Source organism: Emys orbicularis, chromosome 2 (assembly GCF_028017835.1).
Source record: "Emys orbicularis isolate rEmyOrb1 chromosome 2, rEmyOrb1.hap1, whole genome shotgun sequence".
NCBI lineage: Eukaryota > Metazoa > Chordata > Testudines > Emydidae > Emys > Emys orbicularis.
Genome location: NC_088684.1, coordinates 264,778,594 through 264,796,596, shown reverse-complemented (window position 1 = coordinate 264,796,596; position 18,003 = coordinate 264,778,594). Strand labels below are relative to the sequence as shown.

The 18,003-nt window shown below is 47.2% G+C and overlaps 1 protein-coding gene across 2 annotated transcripts in view; it reads right to left on the bottom strand.

The window, feature by feature from the left end:
* Positions 1–18,003, bottom strand: part of MYO3A (myosin IIIA) — a 187,444-nt gene that overhangs the window by 46,638 nt on the left and 122,803 nt on the right. For both annotated transcript variants that reach the window (XM_065398708.1, XM_065398707.1), the window contains exons 20-25: positions 17,055–17,208; positions 15,799–15,887; positions 15,154–15,283; positions 13,414–13,493; positions 13,235–13,276; positions 12,635–12,712 (exon numbers count right to left, since the gene is read on the bottom strand). In XM_065398708.1, coding sequence (XP_065254780.1) covers positions 12,635–12,712; positions 13,235–13,276; positions 13,414–13,493; positions 15,154–15,283; positions 15,799–15,887; positions 17,055–17,208 — 573 coding nt within the window. The remainder of the gene's footprint in view (positions 1–12,634; positions 12,713–13,234; positions 13,277–13,413; positions 13,494–15,153; positions 15,284–15,798; positions 15,888–17,054; positions 17,209–18,003) is intronic.

The window sequence follows — 18,003 nt, the reverse complement described above, 5'->3', positions numbered from 1 at the left end:
CAAGGGGATTGGTGGTCGAATCGACATTTTGGTGAGAAACGGAAACCACGGCTCTCTGGGCCATGACGGGGCAATTAGGATCACCTTGGCCCGATCTGTTCGTATTTTTATCAGGACCCTGTTGAGAACCGGTATTGGGGGAAATGCATAGAGTAAGTTTTGGTGCCATGGGATCATGAATGCGTCTCCCAGGGAATGTTTGCCTAGTCCTGCTCTGGAGCAAAAATTGGGACATTTCTTGTTTTTTGCAGTTGCAAAGAGGTCTATTGCTGGGTAGCCCCAAATGCGGAATACGTTGTGAATGGTGTGCTCGTTTATTTCCCATTCGTGATCCCAGGGGAAACGTCTGCTTAGTTCGTCCGCTGTGGTATTCATCACTCCGGGAAGATAGGCTGCTGATACCCGGATGTTGTTCGCAATGCACCAGTTCCAGAGTTTCATAGCCTCTGTGCACAGCGAATGGGATCGAGCTCCTCCCTGCCTGTTCACATAGAACATGCATGCAATATTGTCTGTCATTATGCGTACGTGTTGATTCTTGATTAGTGGCAGGAATTGACGGCACGCATTGCGAATGGCTCGAAGTTCTAGGACATTTATATGGAGAGAGGTCTCGGTTGAAGACCAAAGTCCCTGGACTGTGTGGTGAGACATGTGTGCACCCCAGCCTGTCAGAGATGCATCGGTCGTCAGTATGAGGGATGGAGCCTGCTGAAGAAAGGGGACTCCAGAGCAGAGGTTGGAGTGAATTGTCCACCACTGTAGGGAATCTTTGACTCGGACAGGTATGGGGAGAGTCTTGTTCAGAGGGTGCACATTCGGTCTGTACACCGTGGCCAACCACGCTTGGAAGCACCTCATGTATAGGCGTGCATTTTGGACCACAGAGGTGCACGAGGCCATGTGACCTAGTATTTGTAGGCAGTCTCGGACAGTCACCTGGGGACTGTTGCGAATCCTTGTGGCCAGTCGGCTTATAGAGTTGAAGCGGTCTGGTGGGAGAGATGCCAACCCCGTCCGGGAGTCGAGGTATGCCCCTATGAACTCCAGATGTTGGGTGGGGTATAATGTGGATTTGTTTTTGTTTATTTGCAGGCCTAAAGATAGGAAACAATCGATGGTAAGTCATATGGATCGGAGAGCTTCGTCGAACGTTGAAGCTTTGAGGAGGCAATCGTCTAGGTAAGGAAATATTACAACCCCTTGTTTTCTGAGGTAGGCTGTAACTACGGCTAGGATCTTGTAAAAAACACGGGGGGCCGTGGACAGTCCGAAGGGGAGAACCCTGTATTGGAAATGTGTGGAGCCGAGAGTAAAACGTAGGAACCGTCTGTGGGAGGGGTGTATAGTCACATGAAAATAGGCGTCCTGTAGGTCGAGGGCTGAAAACCAGTCGCCCTGCTCCAGCGCTGGGGTTATAGTGGTGAGAGTGACCATCTTGAACTTTTGCTTTTTGACAAATTTGTTGAGCCGCCTGAGGTCGAGGATTGGTCGCCATCCCCCATTTTTCTTCTCTGTTAAGAAATAATGGGAGTAAAAACCCTTCCCTCTGTGTCGTTCTGGCACAGTTTCTACTGCTCCCAGTTGAAGGAGATGCTGCACTTCTTGGAAGAGTAGTCGCTCGTGAGATGGGTCCCTGAAGAGGGACGGGGAGGGTGGGTGGGTGGGAGGGAGGGAGAGGAAGGGGATGGCGTATCCAATTGTAACTACCTCTATGACCCACTTGTCGGATGTAATTTTGTGCCATTGATGAGAGAATGGTCGTAGGCGGTGTCCAAAGATAGGTGTGCCGGCTGAAGTGGGAACGCTGTTTTCTAAACCCTCGACCAATGCTTCAAATCTGCCTATTAGTTGGAGGGGGTTGCGGCGCCCCTGTAGAGTTAGGACGACGACACTGGAATCTTGGTCTTTGGCTTTGTTGTTGTTGCTCCTGTGGTCTATAGGAGTGTTGTGTAAATGCGGGGTAGCGTGGACGTTGATAAGGTTGGTATCTATATTGTCGTCTTCTGGTTGCAGGTGGCTGGAGACCTAGGGACCGGAGGGTTGCCCTTGCGTCCTTCATCGAATGAAGCACGTCGTTCGTGGTGGAGGCAAAAAGTTTTTCCCCGTCAAAGGGAAGATCTTCAATGGTGCTCTGAACCTCTCAAGGAAAGAAAGAGGAGGAGAGTCATGAACCCCGTCGCATGACCACTGCTGTGGCGGTCGACCTTGCTGCAGTGTTAGCTACATCGAGGGCCGCTTGAAGAGCGGTACGTGATATGGTTTGTCCTTCGGAACCCAGAGCTGTGAATTGTTGTTTCTTCTGTTCTGGGATGTCATCAATAAAATCCATGAATTTATTATAGTTTTTGTGGTCATATTTTGCAAGGACTGCAGTATAATTAGCTATGCGAAATTGTAGCGTCGAGGATGCATATACTTTACGGCCAAAGAGGTCCAGGTATTTACTGTCCTTGTTGGCTGGAGTGGAGCGGGAGTACTGTTGTTTGGCCCTCTTGTTCGCTGCATCTACTACCAATGAGTTTGGCGCCGGATGGGTAAAAAGGAATTCAGAGCCCTTTGAAGGGATGAAGTACTTCCTGTCCGCTTGTTTACAGGTAGGTAGGCTTGTGGCTGGAGTCTGCCAGATGGATTTAGCGGGTTCTAAAAGGGCTACGTTGATTGGTAATGCCACTCTAGAGGAAGAAGAGGGCTGTAAGATGTCTGTTAGCTCATGCCGTTGTTCAGTGACTTCCTCCAAGTTAATTCTCAAGTCACTGGCAGCTCTTTTAAAGAGGTCTTGGAATTTTGCATAGTCATCCGACGGTGTTGGAGGAAGGGGAGTAAGGCTTCCTCAGGCGTTACGTCGGGCTCTGCTGGAATAGGAGCAGGACTCAGTTGCTCCTGGAAGTGTGACGGTGCTGCCTGGTATCTTGTGTCACTGGCAGGTCCGTCAGGTGGCGGTGCTAGACCGGTGTTGCGCCTGGTCGAGGTGCCGTAGCGCACGTGTTCTCGAGGGTACGATGCCCATGGTGCCCAACATTGCCATGGTGGTGGGTAGGGCATAGGTGGTGCCATCCAGGGGTTCACTCCCCATGGGGCAGGATCCTGAGAATAGGCTGAGGTAGTCTTTTTGTAACCTCTGTTGATTGGGGTCTGGGAGTCTTGATATGGAGAAAAAACTGCCTGTGGATCAGCTTCCTCCTCACTGGAGGAAGGTTGTTCAGATCCTGACTCAGGCATTGGAGAAAAACAGGCATTTATCAGGGGAGACTGCAGAATAGGTGATACCAATAGATCTGCTGTCTGAGTAAATTGAAAAGGTGAGGCTCCTGCGTGAGGTGAAAACTGTGGAGGAGGAGGTTGCCGTGAGGGAACATTCCTCTGAGCAGGGGTTTTGCTTTTGATATCCCTGTCAGTCTGTGCCGTGGCTGCCGGTGCCGTGGTCGGTGCCGGGGGGGCAACATTAGCCTGCAGAGGGTCAGGCAGGGCAGGAAATGTCGGCACCGCGTCCGTCGCGATGCCGAACGGTGCCATAAACGAGGCAGGCAACTGAAAGCCTGAAGCCTCGGCACCGGAGCTTCGCGCCGCCGCCGCATCCTGAGGTGGCTTCCGTGCGGTGCCTGAGGAGCCCGGCTCTTCAAAAGTGCTGAGGCGGGGAAGCATGGGCAGGGAAACTGTTGACCTGCCTGAAGAACTCTTGTGCCTCACCAACTTCTTTGTTGGAGAGGGCTGCCCCTTTTTTGTAGATTTCTTCAGTTTTTTTGAAGCAGGGGGGCTGTGGCGGGCAGCAGAGCCAGAGTCGGTGCCTGGGTCTGAAACTGACCCGATAGACTTTTGCAGGAGGAGCAGTTTCAGTTTAAGCTCCCTGTCCTTCCGTGCCCTGGAACTGAGTTTGCTACAGTGGGCACATTTTTGGGGAATGTGGGTTTCTCCCAAGCACTTTATACATTGAAAATGGCCATCAGAGAGCGGGATAGCATCCTTACACGTAGAGCAGCGCTTAAAGCCTGTGGAGCCAGGCATGGCCGAAGCGGCTGCAGCTGAGAGAATTTTTTTTTTTTTTTTAACAGATAAAAGAACTAATGAACTACACTAACAAGAACTGACAACAAACTAACTACTAGAATAGGTAATTGTAGCAAGAGTGAGGGATTTCCTAACGAGTCTGCTGAGCTCCGTCTCAGGCCGGGGACGGTAGAGAAGAAACTGAGGAGATTGGCCACGCATGCGCACTATTATCCTAGACTCACAGCGGGGCAGCCTCTGCGCATGCGTGGCCAGTACGAGTACTGCTGCGAAAAATCTCCGAGCGAAGGCGCAGGGACGCACCAACACCTGGAGTGGAGCACCCACAGGGACATCTCTCGAAGAAGAAGGAAGCTCCTCACAGACTAGGACTCCCAACTCAAAGCGGCACCAGATGCTGCCAGAACAACAGATGCAAAACCTGCAGACATATCTCCACTGCTACAATCAACACCCCCCACAATACACCTTTCAAGATCCATGGTCTTACACGTGCCTATCACACCATGTGGTGTGCCTCATCCAGTGCACGAAATGCTGCAATAACAACTATGTGGATGAAACCAGACAGTCACTGCTGTCACACAGGAAAATGATAAAAGACAAAAACCACTGTATCACCTGTGGGTGAACATGTCACAAAGCAATCACTTTGTATCTGATCTCTCTGTCATCTCCTCAAAGGAAACCTGCCCAACACTTTCAAAAGACAAACCTGGGAGCTTAAATTCATCACTTTGCTAGAAACTAAATATCATGGTCTTAATAAAGACATTGGAATTATGTCTTATTACAACAATCTGTAACCCACTAGTCCCCTTTTTTTGTCCTATGACTACAAGGGTGTTAATGGGCCACTTCACCTTGAATGGTCCCTTAGAATATGTTCAAACTACTTACTAAACTATCTCTTTGGCCTTGTATTTAGCTGTGACACTCTGAGGGCACATCTACACTTAAAATGCTGCATCAGTGCAGCTGCATTGCTGTAGCGCTTTAATGAAGATGCTCTAAGCTGATGGGAGAGAGAGCTCTCTCGTTGGTGTAGTAAATCCACCTATCCAAGAGGCGGTAGCTAGGTTGACAGGAGAAGCTCTCCTGCTAACATAGCGCTGTCCACACAAGCACTTATGTCAGTGTAATTTATGTGGCTCAGGTGTGTGGGTTTCTCACATCCCGAGTGAGTAGTTATACCGATATAGGGCTGTAGTGTAGACCCAGACCTCAGTACTTTTCCCAGACCTGAGACAGAGCTCTATGTAACTTGAAAGCTAGTGTCTCTCACCAACAGAAGTTGGTGCAATGAAATGTCTTGCTAGATTTGTTGTTAGTTCACAGAATCATAGAAATTAGAGTGGAAAAACTAGGTTCTCTATTACTCTCTGTCCAGAATGTTAAAAAATATCACCCTAAAAATATCATCCTAATATGGCACTAGCACATTATCTAGTTTATCTTCCTGTTAGTAATAGAAGGTGCTTTATTCTGTCTCCTAAACAAAGTGTCTGTTATTCTTTGCTATTCTTTACCCTGAAAGTAAATAAAATATTTTCATAAGAGACAGTAGCATAATCTGAGGCACCTTTATGTTTTTGCTAGAAGACGTGAATCAATGGGAGTTGGGAAAGCAGGATCAGGCCCCAAATTAGCCAGCTCAAAGTGCCATGCTGGAGGAATTAGCATAAAGGAAATATAACTGTACCTGTGGACTTTGGCAGAAGCTGTTTTCAAAGGTAGGTTCTTTATCAGCATTTGGAATATAGCATTTAAGAGCAAAACAACTTGGACTGCATTAACAGCATTTCATTGCAGTGATGCTTAAGGACTATGCGATTGATTATTTTCTTTTATGTTCGATTCTGCATACACTCGTCTTCAGCTCTGGAACATGCTTTACAATAGCAATGCTCTGCAGGGTATATGCATCACCGGCTGTGAATGCCCAGCTTGTTAGTCAATGTTAGGTATTTATACAGCCTCCATTACTGTAGTATCTGAACATCTCACATTTTTTAATGCATTATCCTCCCAACTCCCCTGGGAAATAGGGAAGTGCCATTATCTCCATTTTACACATGGGGAACTCAGGCACAGAGATTAAGTGAGGTCCTACAGGAAGTCTGTGGCAGAGCAGGGAACTGAACTGGGCTCACTCTCGCCCCTGGACTATCCTTGCTCTTTTGTTATTCTGGTGGCATAATGCCTGAGCGTTGCACTGAGGGATTAATACCTAATTGTGATTATTCACAGGATTTCATTTGTTTGCAAAAATTATTATGATTTTGTGACTCCGTGTCATTATAATCTGCAAAGGAAGGGAAGACTCATCATAGCAATGTTCTGTGGAGGGGCTGGAGAGCATGGCCACGTATACGGCAAGGGAATGGCACTGACAGAGGAGAAGCCAGGGAGGTTGATTCAGTGCATCTCCTCTGCAGCCTCATCACTGAAGTTCCTGTGGAGCACCCTGTGGAAATGAAATCTGCCATCCTCTGCTCAGACCCTGAAAGGGGTCCAATACCATGAGTCCCTGTTCTCCCTTGTGTTTGTCATCCTTGAGGAAAAGCAGTCCAGGGTGGCACAGGGAGGTGTAATTTACATCATCTTGCACCTGAAAGCGTGAAGTCTGGGCCTGTGAGTAATTCTACTCCATCAAATGAAACATGAACCATCACATTACTCTAATCTAGGCATGTATACTGCACTCATCACTGTGGTATCTATGAACTTCACGAACTCCAACTGCACCCCTATTGTCTTTGTGATTGGTTGTCGCTAAAATCACGCATGTGTGCACCTGGAGAGGAAAGTGGTTGCATTTTAAAAGCCGAAAAAAATGCTTACCTACCTTTTGTAACTGTTATTCTTCGAGATGTGTTGCTCATGTCAGTTCCAAGTAGGTGCGTACGCCCCGTTTGCATGATCGTTGGAAGGTTTTTCCCTAGCGGTACCCATCGGATTGGCTGTGGAGCCCCCTGGAGTGGCTCCTTCATGGCTGTGTATATGGGTCCCGACCCGCTGCCTCTTCCGTTCCTTCTTGCCGGATACTCTGACAGAGGGGAGGGGGGTGGGTCTTGGAATGGACACGAGCAACACATCTCAAAAAACAACAGTTACAAAAGGTAGGTAACCATTTTTTCTTCTTCAAGTGATTGCTCATGTCAATTCCAAGTAGGTGACTCCCAAGCAGTTCCCCGGAGGAGGGGTCGGTGTTCACCGAGTTGCAGACTGAAGCACTGCTCTACCAAACATGGCATTGTCTCTAGCTTGCTGCGTGATGGCGTAGTGCTACGTAAGGGTATGAATAGATGACCACGTCACCACCCTGCAGATGTCCTGACTGGGGATCTGCGCCAGGAATGCTGCAGATGAAGCTTGCGCTCTCATGGAGTGTGCAGTCAGTGTTGGGGCTGGAATCTTTGCCAGGTTGCCTGATAGAGGCCGTGATCCAAGAAGAGATTCATTGGGATGAGACTGGCAGACCTTTCATTCTCTCTGCAATGGCGATGAAGGGTTGTGTCGACTTCCTAAATGGCTTTGTCCGCTCAATGTAAAAAGCCAGCGCCTGTCTAACATCTAGGGAATGGAGCCGGCATTCCCTGTCATTAGCATGTGGCTTTGAGAAGAACAGTGGTAAAAAGATGTCCTGATTTGCATGAAATAACCTTAGGGAGAAAAGCCAGATGCAGCCGCAATTGTACCTTGTCCTTATAAAACACTGTATAAGGGGGCTCAGACGTTAAAGCTTTGAGCTCAGACACTCTTCTGGCAAACGTGATAGCCATGAGAAACACCACTTTCCAAGAGAGGTAAACCAGAGAACAAGTTGCTAGAGATTTGAAAGGGGGCCCCCCCCATGAGCCTTGAGAGGACCCGGTTAAGGTCCCATGGGGGGACCTGTTGCCGCACCCGGGGGTACAGTCTATCTAGCCCTTTAAGGAAGCGTCCAACCATGGGGTTAACAAATACTGACCGCCCCGCTGCGCCCGGGTGGAAAGCAGAAATATCTGCCAGGTGCACCTTGATTGACGAATCTGTCAGCCCTTGCTGCTTTAAGCAGAGTAAATAGTCCAGTATAAAGGGGACTGAGGACTGCAGCAGAGGGGTGCCCTTCTGTGCGGACCAAATAGAGAACCTTTTCCACTTGGCTAGATAAGTGGCATGAGTGGAGGGCTTTCTACTGCCAAGGAAAACCTCCCTAACCAAATTGGAGCACTGGAGCTTTAAAAGGTTTAGCCATGGATTTTCCATGCAGTGAGGTGGAGAGACGCCAGGCGTGGGTGCTGAAGGCGGCCATGGAACTGCGTGATGAGGTCTGGACTCATGGGCAAGGTCATGGGCGTGTCCACCAAGAGGTTCAACAATGTGGAGAACCAGTGTTGGCGGGGCCATGTCGGCGCTATGAGAATCAATGTAGCCTTGTCCTGCCGGGCCTTGAGGAGGACCTTGTGGATGAGAGGGAATGCATACAGCAGGTACCCCATCCACGAGAGGAGAAAGGCGTCCACTATTGAGCCAGTGCTGTGATTCAGGAAGGAGCAGAACTGCTGGCACTTCCTGTTGCCTTGTGTCGTGAGATCCCCACCTCAGGAAAATATTGCTGATGACGTCTGGTCAGAGGGACCATTCATTGCCATGGAAAGATCTGCTGAGGCAATCAGCCAGTTCATTTTGTGCCCCGGCAGATACGACGCCTCCAACTGTATTGAGTGGGCGATGCAAAAGTCCCACAACCTGAGGGCTTCCTGGCACAGGGGAGAGGAGTGAGCACCATCCTGTTTGTTTATATAGAACATCACTATTGTCTATCAACACTGATACACATTTGCCCTGAAGATGGGCCTGAAATGTCTGGCAAGCTAGATGCACCACCTGTGCTCCCTGACGTTGATGTGTAGTAATACCTCCGCTTGGGACCATGGGCCTTGTGTTCTGAGGTTGCCCAGGTGCACTCCCCACCCCAGTGCTGATGCATCCATGACTAGTGACAGCAACCGCTGAGGTTTGGAAAAAGGTACTCCCACACAGACTGTCTGTGGATCGAGCCACCACTGGAGGGACTCGAGAGCCCGGGGAAAAAGCATGACCAGACTGTCCAGATGGTCCTGGTTTGGTCTATACGCTTGGGCCAGCCACAGCTGGAGGGGACAGAGGCGCAGCCTTGCGTGCTGCACCACATAAGTGCATGCTGCCATATGCCCAAGTAATTTTAGGCAGTTTCTGGCTGTTGTGGTGGGGAACCGGTAGAGACCTTGTATGATGGCGCTCATGGCTAGAAAACGAGACTCAGGCAGGCACGCCTGGCCTGGGTGAAGTCCAGGAGGGCCCCGATGAATTCTATTCTTTGAGTGGGAGCCAGTGTTGACTTCGCCATGTTGAGGATGAGACTGAGATTGAGGAACATTGTACAGACCAGGTTCACGTGTTCCTCCACCTGGGCTCGGGTCTGGCCCTTGATGAGCCAATCGTCTAGGTACAGGAAGACTTGCACCTGACACTTTCGAAGGAAGGCCGCCACGACCGCCATGCACTTGATGAACACCCAAGGTGCTGCCGATAGGCCGAAGGGGAGGACCATGAACTGATAATACGCGCCGCTGACCACAAATCGCAGAAACCGTCTCTGGAAAGGGATTAGGGAGACGTGGAAGTACCCATCCTTCAAGTTGAGGGCAGCGTACCAGTCCCCCAGATCCAGAGAGGGAATGATGGAGGCCAGGGAGACCTTGTGGAACTTCAATTTCTTCATGAATTTGTTGAGGTTTCACAGGTCTAAAATGGGCCTGAGCCCACCTTTGACCTTGGGGATTAAGAAGTAACAGGAGTAGAATCCCCTGCCCCAAACTCCAGGGGAACCTCCTCTACCTCCCCACCCCAACTGTAGGAGTGTTTGCACCTCCTGCACTAGAAGTTGCTCGTGAGAAGGGTCCCTGAAGAGGGACGGAGAGAGTGGGTGGGAGGACAGGAGGGAGCAGAATTGGAGAGAATAACCCAATTCTACCATGCTCAGGACCCAATGGTCTGAGGTTATTTGAGCCCAGGCACGGTAGAAATGGGATAAACAGTTCACAAAGGGAGGGGAAGGATCCAGGTATTGAACTGGTGCTCCGTCTTGGGCACATCTTCAAAAGTTTGGCTTTGCGCTTGAGGGCTGCTTAGCTGAGCCCTGCCCTTGGCTGGAGGAGGCCTGAGATGAGCGCCTCCTATTACTTCTGCCCCGCTTCCTACTGTAGACCTGTCTAGGAGGGGCAGGGTAGAATCATTGGGCAGCCTGGCGCTTAAATGCCTTTCTTTGTGGGGCTGGTGTCTGCAGCCCCAAAGACTTGAGGGTCACCCGTGAGTCCTTAAGGCTATGCAGCCTTGAGTTTGTCTGCTCTGCAAAGAGGCTGGAGCAGTTGAAGAACAGGTCCTGAATTGTGTTCTGGACCTCATGCGGCAGTCTGAGACCTGTAGCCAAGAGCCGCGTTTCATAGCTATGGCCGTGCCCAGAGTGCGGGTGGCCGAGTCAGCTGAGTCCAGGGTGGCCTGAAGAGAGGTCCTGGCGACCTACTCCAGAACCGCCCCAAACTCTGAGCGGGAGTCAGCTGGCAGCAATTCCTGGAATTTGGCCAGAGAGCCGCAGGAATTATAAGCATAGGAGCTCAGGACCACTTGCTGATTTGCTATGCGAAGCTGGAGTCCCCCAGTGGAGTAGACTTTCCAACCAAAGAGGTCCAGCTATTTAGCATCCTTAGATTTGGGGGTAGGCTCTGGTTGCCCCTGGCACTCTTTGTGGTTCGCCGCCTCCACCACCAGGGTCTTGGGCTGTGGGTGGGTGAAGAGGTGCTTGTACCCTTTGGAAGGCACAAAGTGTTTGCACTCTATGCCCTTGGCTATTGGTGGGATAGAGGCGGGTGTGTGCCACAGCACCTTGGTGGTATTCTGTATGGTTCTGATGAGGGGCAGAACCACCCTCGAGGGCCCATCAGGGGCCAGAATATCCACCATGGGATCCGTATCCTCAGAGACCACCTCTGCCTGCAAGTTCAGGTTCTGGGCCACCCTCCTGAACAGGTCTTGATGGGCCCCAGTGTCCATAGCAGCCAGAGTGGTGGAGGTGCCTGCTACTGCCTCATCCAGGGAGGACGAGGACGATGCCCTCGGAGGCACAGGGTCCTCTTGCCCCTCTGGCTCGTGGGGATCTCCTTGCGCTGCTTGAGGTGTGCAGGAAATGGCAGCAGCTGCTTCGGTGCCACTGCCTGTTCTGGTTCTGACGTCCTCGTCAGTCTGGGCTTGTGCATCCCTAACCCGGGGAGGCACCTGTGCTACAGATGTGGCCGATGGTGGGATTTGCGCCTCCGATGTCACCAACAGGGCCATGGAATCTGGGCCTTGGACTTGGCGATAGGCCCACACGGTGTCCAGAAGGGCCACTGCGTCGGTCCCTGTCACTGCGGAGGCCAGGACATTACAGGCCCCGGCTGCCCTTTGTCTTGCCTAGGGTGGTGCTGGAACTGGTGCCGGGAGCGGGGCCAGCTCTGCCTGGAAACATAAGAGTCCGCCTCTGACTCTGAAGAGAAGTCCGAATCTGACAAGGGTGGGGCAGATCGAGATGGTGCCGGGGATCAGTGCCGTGGTGAAGGCGATCGGCACCACATCATAGTGGGCTTGCCCTTATGCCGGATTGGCGTCGGTGCCAAGGATGTTGCCAGTTCTGGAGCCGGAGCCTGAGCTGGCAAGTGTGCACCTGCCGGGGGAGTGGGAAACTGTGCCGTCATGGCGATCAACTCCCTGCCCGCCTTAAATGTGTCCGGTGTGGAGGGCGCATTCAAGTCCTCCTCCAAATCTTTCCGCCCCCTGTCAGCTCTCTTTTTCTTCTGTGGCACTGGTGATTGCAAGCGGTGCCTCACATTAGAGATGGTCCTCGGTGCTGGGGAATGGCAGTGCCGTGGCCCTTTGCATGAGTCCTTCCTCAGTGCCGAGGCTTCCCGTACCGAGACCTGGATGTTGTGCACCGAAGCGCCCGGTCGGACACCGCGTGGGGTGGGTGGGGTTGAACAGCTGACTCCATTAGAAGGAGCTTTAAGCGAAAGTCCTGCTCCGTCTTAGTTCTGGCCTTAAAACCCCTGCAGATTTTACACCTGTCGGACTGGTGTCCCTCCCCGAGACACTTTAGACAGGAACTGTGTGGGTCTCCCTTCGGCATGGCTTCAGGCAGGACCCGCACAGCTTGAAGCCCTGAGACCGAGGCATGCTCCAGTCCCCGGGACGGGAACAAAGTAGTGCGTGTGGGGGGGTAACCCTCAACTAAAACTTAGCTAACTACTACACTTATAACTAACTAAAACTTTCAAACTATTTACAGGGAGAAAAAGAGAGTCCACTACGGAGTCACTTGCTAACACAAGAGAGGAGCTGTTCCAACAACTGTCACTGGTGGTAAGAAGAAACTGAAGATGCAGCGGGTCAGCAGGAACCTATATACACGGCCATGAAGGTGCCACTCCAGAGGGCCCCACAGCCAACCCAACGGGTACCGCTAGGCACGCACACACCTAGTTGGAATTTACATGAGCAAGCACTCGAAGAAGAACAATAAATATTAATTCTACTCCAGCATAACATAAGAAAAGAGCTGGTGTCTTACTCTAAAATAAGAAGCGACTGTCTGTGTTTTCATATTGGTCGTCTCTCTTGGATGAGGTGTAGTATCTTCAGTTTCATTCTATACAGATCAAGAAAGAAAATGACACTTATCTTTACAGAGCCTGAGTTTATTTTGCAACAGCCCAACAAACTGCCCTTTAAAAGAACACCACTAATAAAAAGAAATATGTATTCTACACTGCAAAGGCTATTGAATAATCACTAGCAAAATCAAATTGTTGCACAAGCACGTTACACTACTTTGTCACATGCTACACACACACTCACACACACACAGACACACACACACACACACACTGAGGACACAGTTTGATAACTGAACATCCAGGTAACTGTCACAAATAATGTGATAAGAGGAGACAATTTATTTTTTATATCAAGGACTGCTGATGTCCTGAACATAATTTCAGCATCACTGTTATTTTGGTTATTCTCTACAGAACATGACCATACTCCACACAAATTAGAGAAAATATTTTTAATTTCTCCTTTTAACTATAATAGTAAAGTTAAGGAAATATTTTTTTCTGAAGTAGTTATAAAACTATAGTCAGATAGAAGGGAAATTGTAGGTTTTTACCTCACGGAAGGAATACGAATTGCACAACACAAAGATATCCAGCTAAACAGAAAAGAAAATAGGAGAGGGAGAAAAACCAAGGAAGGGGTTACTTGCTTACTTTCAGTAGCAATAACAACATTGCCTTTGTCTACTTTAAATGAGGGTTCAAAACACTGCCGTGAAATTAGGTTTCTTACCTTCGTACGATTGATTGATTTTTGGGGGGTCCACATCTGGTAGTTTATTGCACTTTTGCTTTTGGTATGTGCCAGGTTACCTAAGGAAAGATGAGAGGAGACAACCTGCTAAAACATTTATATTTCACTTACACTAAAAAAACACATTATCCAAGTACCTGGTGGTATGTCTATATAAACCCTTGCTCCTACGTGTCTCTTTATTTCCCTTCTAGCTTTTGGTACTGAACTTTGAGAAAGCCACAACCGTTCTGAGGAGATGAAACAAGGGCTCTATATTTCTTACTCTGCACTTACATGATCTGCTAAAGCAAACACAAAACAAAACACATCTGCCCCAATCAGGAAGCCACTCACTACAAACCTAATGCTCATAAGGCCCCTTCAGACTGCTGTAGCAGATAAAGTTGCCTTAGAGTAGGTGCAAATGTAATTTACATCCCTTTTAAGGCACTTTTCCACTGGCAGAATGATGCAAAGGGGTTTTAGTGTAAATGGAAACCAGTCCCTCTGGATCAAGCAAAATTCCCATTATGACTTCCAGAACTGGCTGCATTACAACAGTTTAAGCTGACACGGATCTTCTAAAGGAATATGGAAACGCCTTATGAACTTCTAGCAATTGCACTTTTGTGTTGATAGAATCAACCATTCTAGCAACCTGACATTGTTTTAGTTTCCAAAATGCTCTTTCTGGAGTCTGCAATGTACAAATTGTGCTCAGGAACTACAGTGGTGTGTGGACAAAACTTGGGTAGGCAGATACAAACAAAAGTAGATAATTCACTACTGGCTAGTGTGGATTATGTGACCATATCAAGTACTACTAAAGACCCCTTGACCTAACAATGTCAATAGATCTTTTTATTCTCTTTAAAACATTTTTTTAAAAAGCTCTCTCACTTTAAAAAATGGACCCACAATCCATATATGAATAACTCATATCCTGACAAAAGCCAAGGTCACAAAAACATTCAGAGATAAGTCTGCCACATCCTGATACTGCAAAGTTGTGCTTACAACACCGTCAGTCTCTGAACAGAGTGTAATCTTAAGGTCAATGGGCCCAGTTCTACTCCCAGATAGAGAGAGGCAACAGGAGTTGACTCAGAGGAGGTGCACCTTTGCACCTCAGTGGGTTCTGATGCCAGGATAAAATTGCACGTGAAGGATGTTGTGTCACAGTGAACTCTGAATTGTCCTGCTTCTATTGACTTCAAATAGAACTGACTTGCTGTTCTTATTCAGGCAAAATTCCTTCTGTAATCAATAAGAGTTTTGCCTAAGAAAAGACTTCAGGTTACTGTAAGATACAATAAAATTTAGAGCATTATCTGTAAGACCTTCCCTACTATTCAGTCTAGCTTTCCTGTTCAATTATAAATATAGCTCCCACATGATTGTACAGGTAACTGCAGGAGAAAACATATATATTTTCTGGCACAGGTGCATTGGAGCATATACAACACAATGTAAAAATATATCCTGTTTAAAAAATGACAGAACATACTCTGATCATTAGTTCCATGGCACAGTATAAAGAGATGACACGAGATGATATTGGGTTTCTAAACTGTAATTTTGGAGAAACTTACGTATTCTGTTTAGTTTCTAGCATTGGATGAAACCCACCACCGTTGTGTAATATCATTTGAGAGCCAGACAAAAACCAGGAGTGGTCAGTATTGAGAGGTTAGTTATCTGGATTAGAAAGCTCTGCCACAATTACTGGTACATTACCTGTTCTGGTAAGAGGATGGGTTACCAGCTGTCGAGTCAGATTGTTTTCTGATGACCGCAACAGCAGCACAATGTCAGCTGGCAAGGTATTTCTGTTTTTGGCTAAGAATCCACTTGCATTATAAAGAACCTGTTTAAAAAGTGCATTTATAGTTATGCAGCTTTTCTTTATGCATCAGATACTGCTTACTACTGTAGCTTCAGGACTTTCGGAACGGTAGCCTAGTTGTAAGTACTCTAAAATGTGGCCTGTAATATGTCAACAGACATAATAGCTTTTCAGTCATAAGGGGCAGTAATTCAGCCTTCTCTTTTGGCCACTGCTAGCTTTAATTTTTAATATGTAGAGACATTAAGATGATAATCATGAAAGAAAAATGTGAAGATGGTGACTAATCCCCGCAGGCGTCATTTGTTCTTCACAGTGTACAGGTATTTGCAGTACACTTAACATCTCTTCTTAGATGTTAATAGATTCTTAGAGATCTATTAACAGGGGAGATTTTCAAAGGCACCAGGGTCAGTTAAGTGCCCCGTTCTCATTGAAAAAAAATCAATGAGAGCTACGCATCTAACTCAGAGTTGTCTCTGAGAATCTCCCCCAACATTGATAAAACAACAACAAATACATTTACGTTCTCTTACCTTTCCTGCATAATGGTAAATCCCAAAGGTTAGGTCTACTCTTTTGGGTCTCCAAAAGTATTTTGACTTCAAGTTATCTTCAAATTTTTCTGTAAGCAGATACACAGTTTGTCTTACTGGAGTAATTGTACAAAAACAGCAATGAGTCCACAGCAGTTTGGATCAGGACTCAAGTAAGGAAACTAAACTGGCTTTTCAGGCAGATGCAGAAACAGACTCACATTTTTTAAAGAGAAGGAGAAAGAACCATCAGGATGGCTGTATGGCTAAGGCACTGGACAAGGACTCAGTGGTTCTTGTTTCAATTATTGGCTCTGCTACAGACTTTCTGTGTGACCTTGGACAAATCACTTAATCCCTCTTTGCTTTACTTCCCCATTTGTAAAATGAGGATAATAATCCTTTCTATTTTACAGGGATGTTGCGAGGATAAATTAATTGATGGTTTTGGAGGCACTCAGTGATAGGGATTATATAAGTACCAGGATAGACAAAGAGCTCATATTACAGCTGTTGTTTGGCTATAAAAAACACATGGCAGTATTTTTGGCTGTTTTGTTTTGTGGTGATCTGAGATCACACATAACCCTGATCCCACTCTTTATATTTGTGGGTAATGACTGAAGTAAGGGTTTGCCTACACTGAAACTAGAACAAAACTCACTAAATCAGTTGTAACTCACATCTTGAGTTATTTCAGTGCAAGTTTGTGTGCAGACATTCTTATTCCAAAATAAGAGGTGTAAATTACAACAGTTTAGGGATTTTGGTTCCAGTTTGTATGTAGACAAGCCCTGACACAGTATTTGCTTTGTTTTAACATGAGACAGTTTCTGTGCCTTTGTGCCAGATTCATAGCCATTACCTTATAGAGTTAGAACTTCTTGACAAGAGATGGGTCAGACCAAAGCCCCAGATCCAAACACCTCTTTAACCATAATAAAGGGGTATTTGCAATCTGATCCTAGATCTGGACCCAAATTGGTCCTTATCTCCAAAACCTTGGATCCGAACATTCCTGAATTGCGGAGTGTTCGAAATCTGGACCCATCTCTTGTGGCTCAGGCCCATCTCCTGCTTTTCATAAGAAGAAATATTAATTTCAGAGCTGGATCCAGTTCCCCTCTCCCTGAAATGTACGTGGGAAGCTGGAACATGTTCACACTGAAAACATAGCTAACGACCATAAAAATATACTTTAAACAGAACTTTAAAACTTATGCCTTCTAAGACCCTCTGAAGTATAACATACCTACCTACAAGTGTCCGATCAGTTGCTCGCGGGAATCGACTTTCCTCATCAAGGAGAGACAATAAACCCATTGGTTTCTGGAGGAACATATCTAAGAGAGGCCGGTTGTCCTCATACTCTATAACTCTTGCATCAACACCTTCATATAGGTATTCATTCTGTAACAGGTGATAATATGCATGTTTCACCCACAAACACAGAGACGTTTCAGAATATGATTCACAAACTGACAGCTGAGTGGAATCATAATCACATAGAATAAACAATACCCAAGGGGCGAATGCATCAGTGTTTTGTAAGAAAGAATGTCACTTTGAATGTTGCAACACACGGCAATGCTATAAGCTTTAATCTTGCGTGCCTCATGCTGTGTGTTTTGTAAAATCATATGCTTCCCATGTACACACAAGAACAAATAAACATAAACAAAGTCAAAGAGCTCAAGCTACCGCATTTGAGAGCAAGATAGAGACTTTATTGTCCTTCCACTGTTTACTCCACTAGTCTGTATTGTATTAAAATTGTTCTGAAGTCATTTGGGGGCTTCATTTATATTCCTACATTGCTTCATTATTCAGACCTATTGCCAGTACAATGGCCAAGATTTGTAAAAATGACTAGTCATCTTGAGACACCTTAAACGGACCTGATTTTGAGAAGGCTGGAGCTTAGCACTTTCTGAAAATCAAAGCCCTATAAGGTGTCTAATCACTTTTGATAATCTAGGCCAGTGTATTCAATATGGTAGAAAACAAATCTAGTTTCTATGCTCAGGAATACAGAGATCTCAGACTTCTCAAGGTGATGAGAAAATCTACTAAGCAAACTCTGCAAACGTATCATGCCCTCAGCATTTTTAGTGCCTTTTCTTTTGTTTTTAAAGGCTTTTTTATAAATCAGGGAAAAGTAGCCAGATTTTTCTTTAATTCTCTTGCAGTCTGTTCCCTAAATCC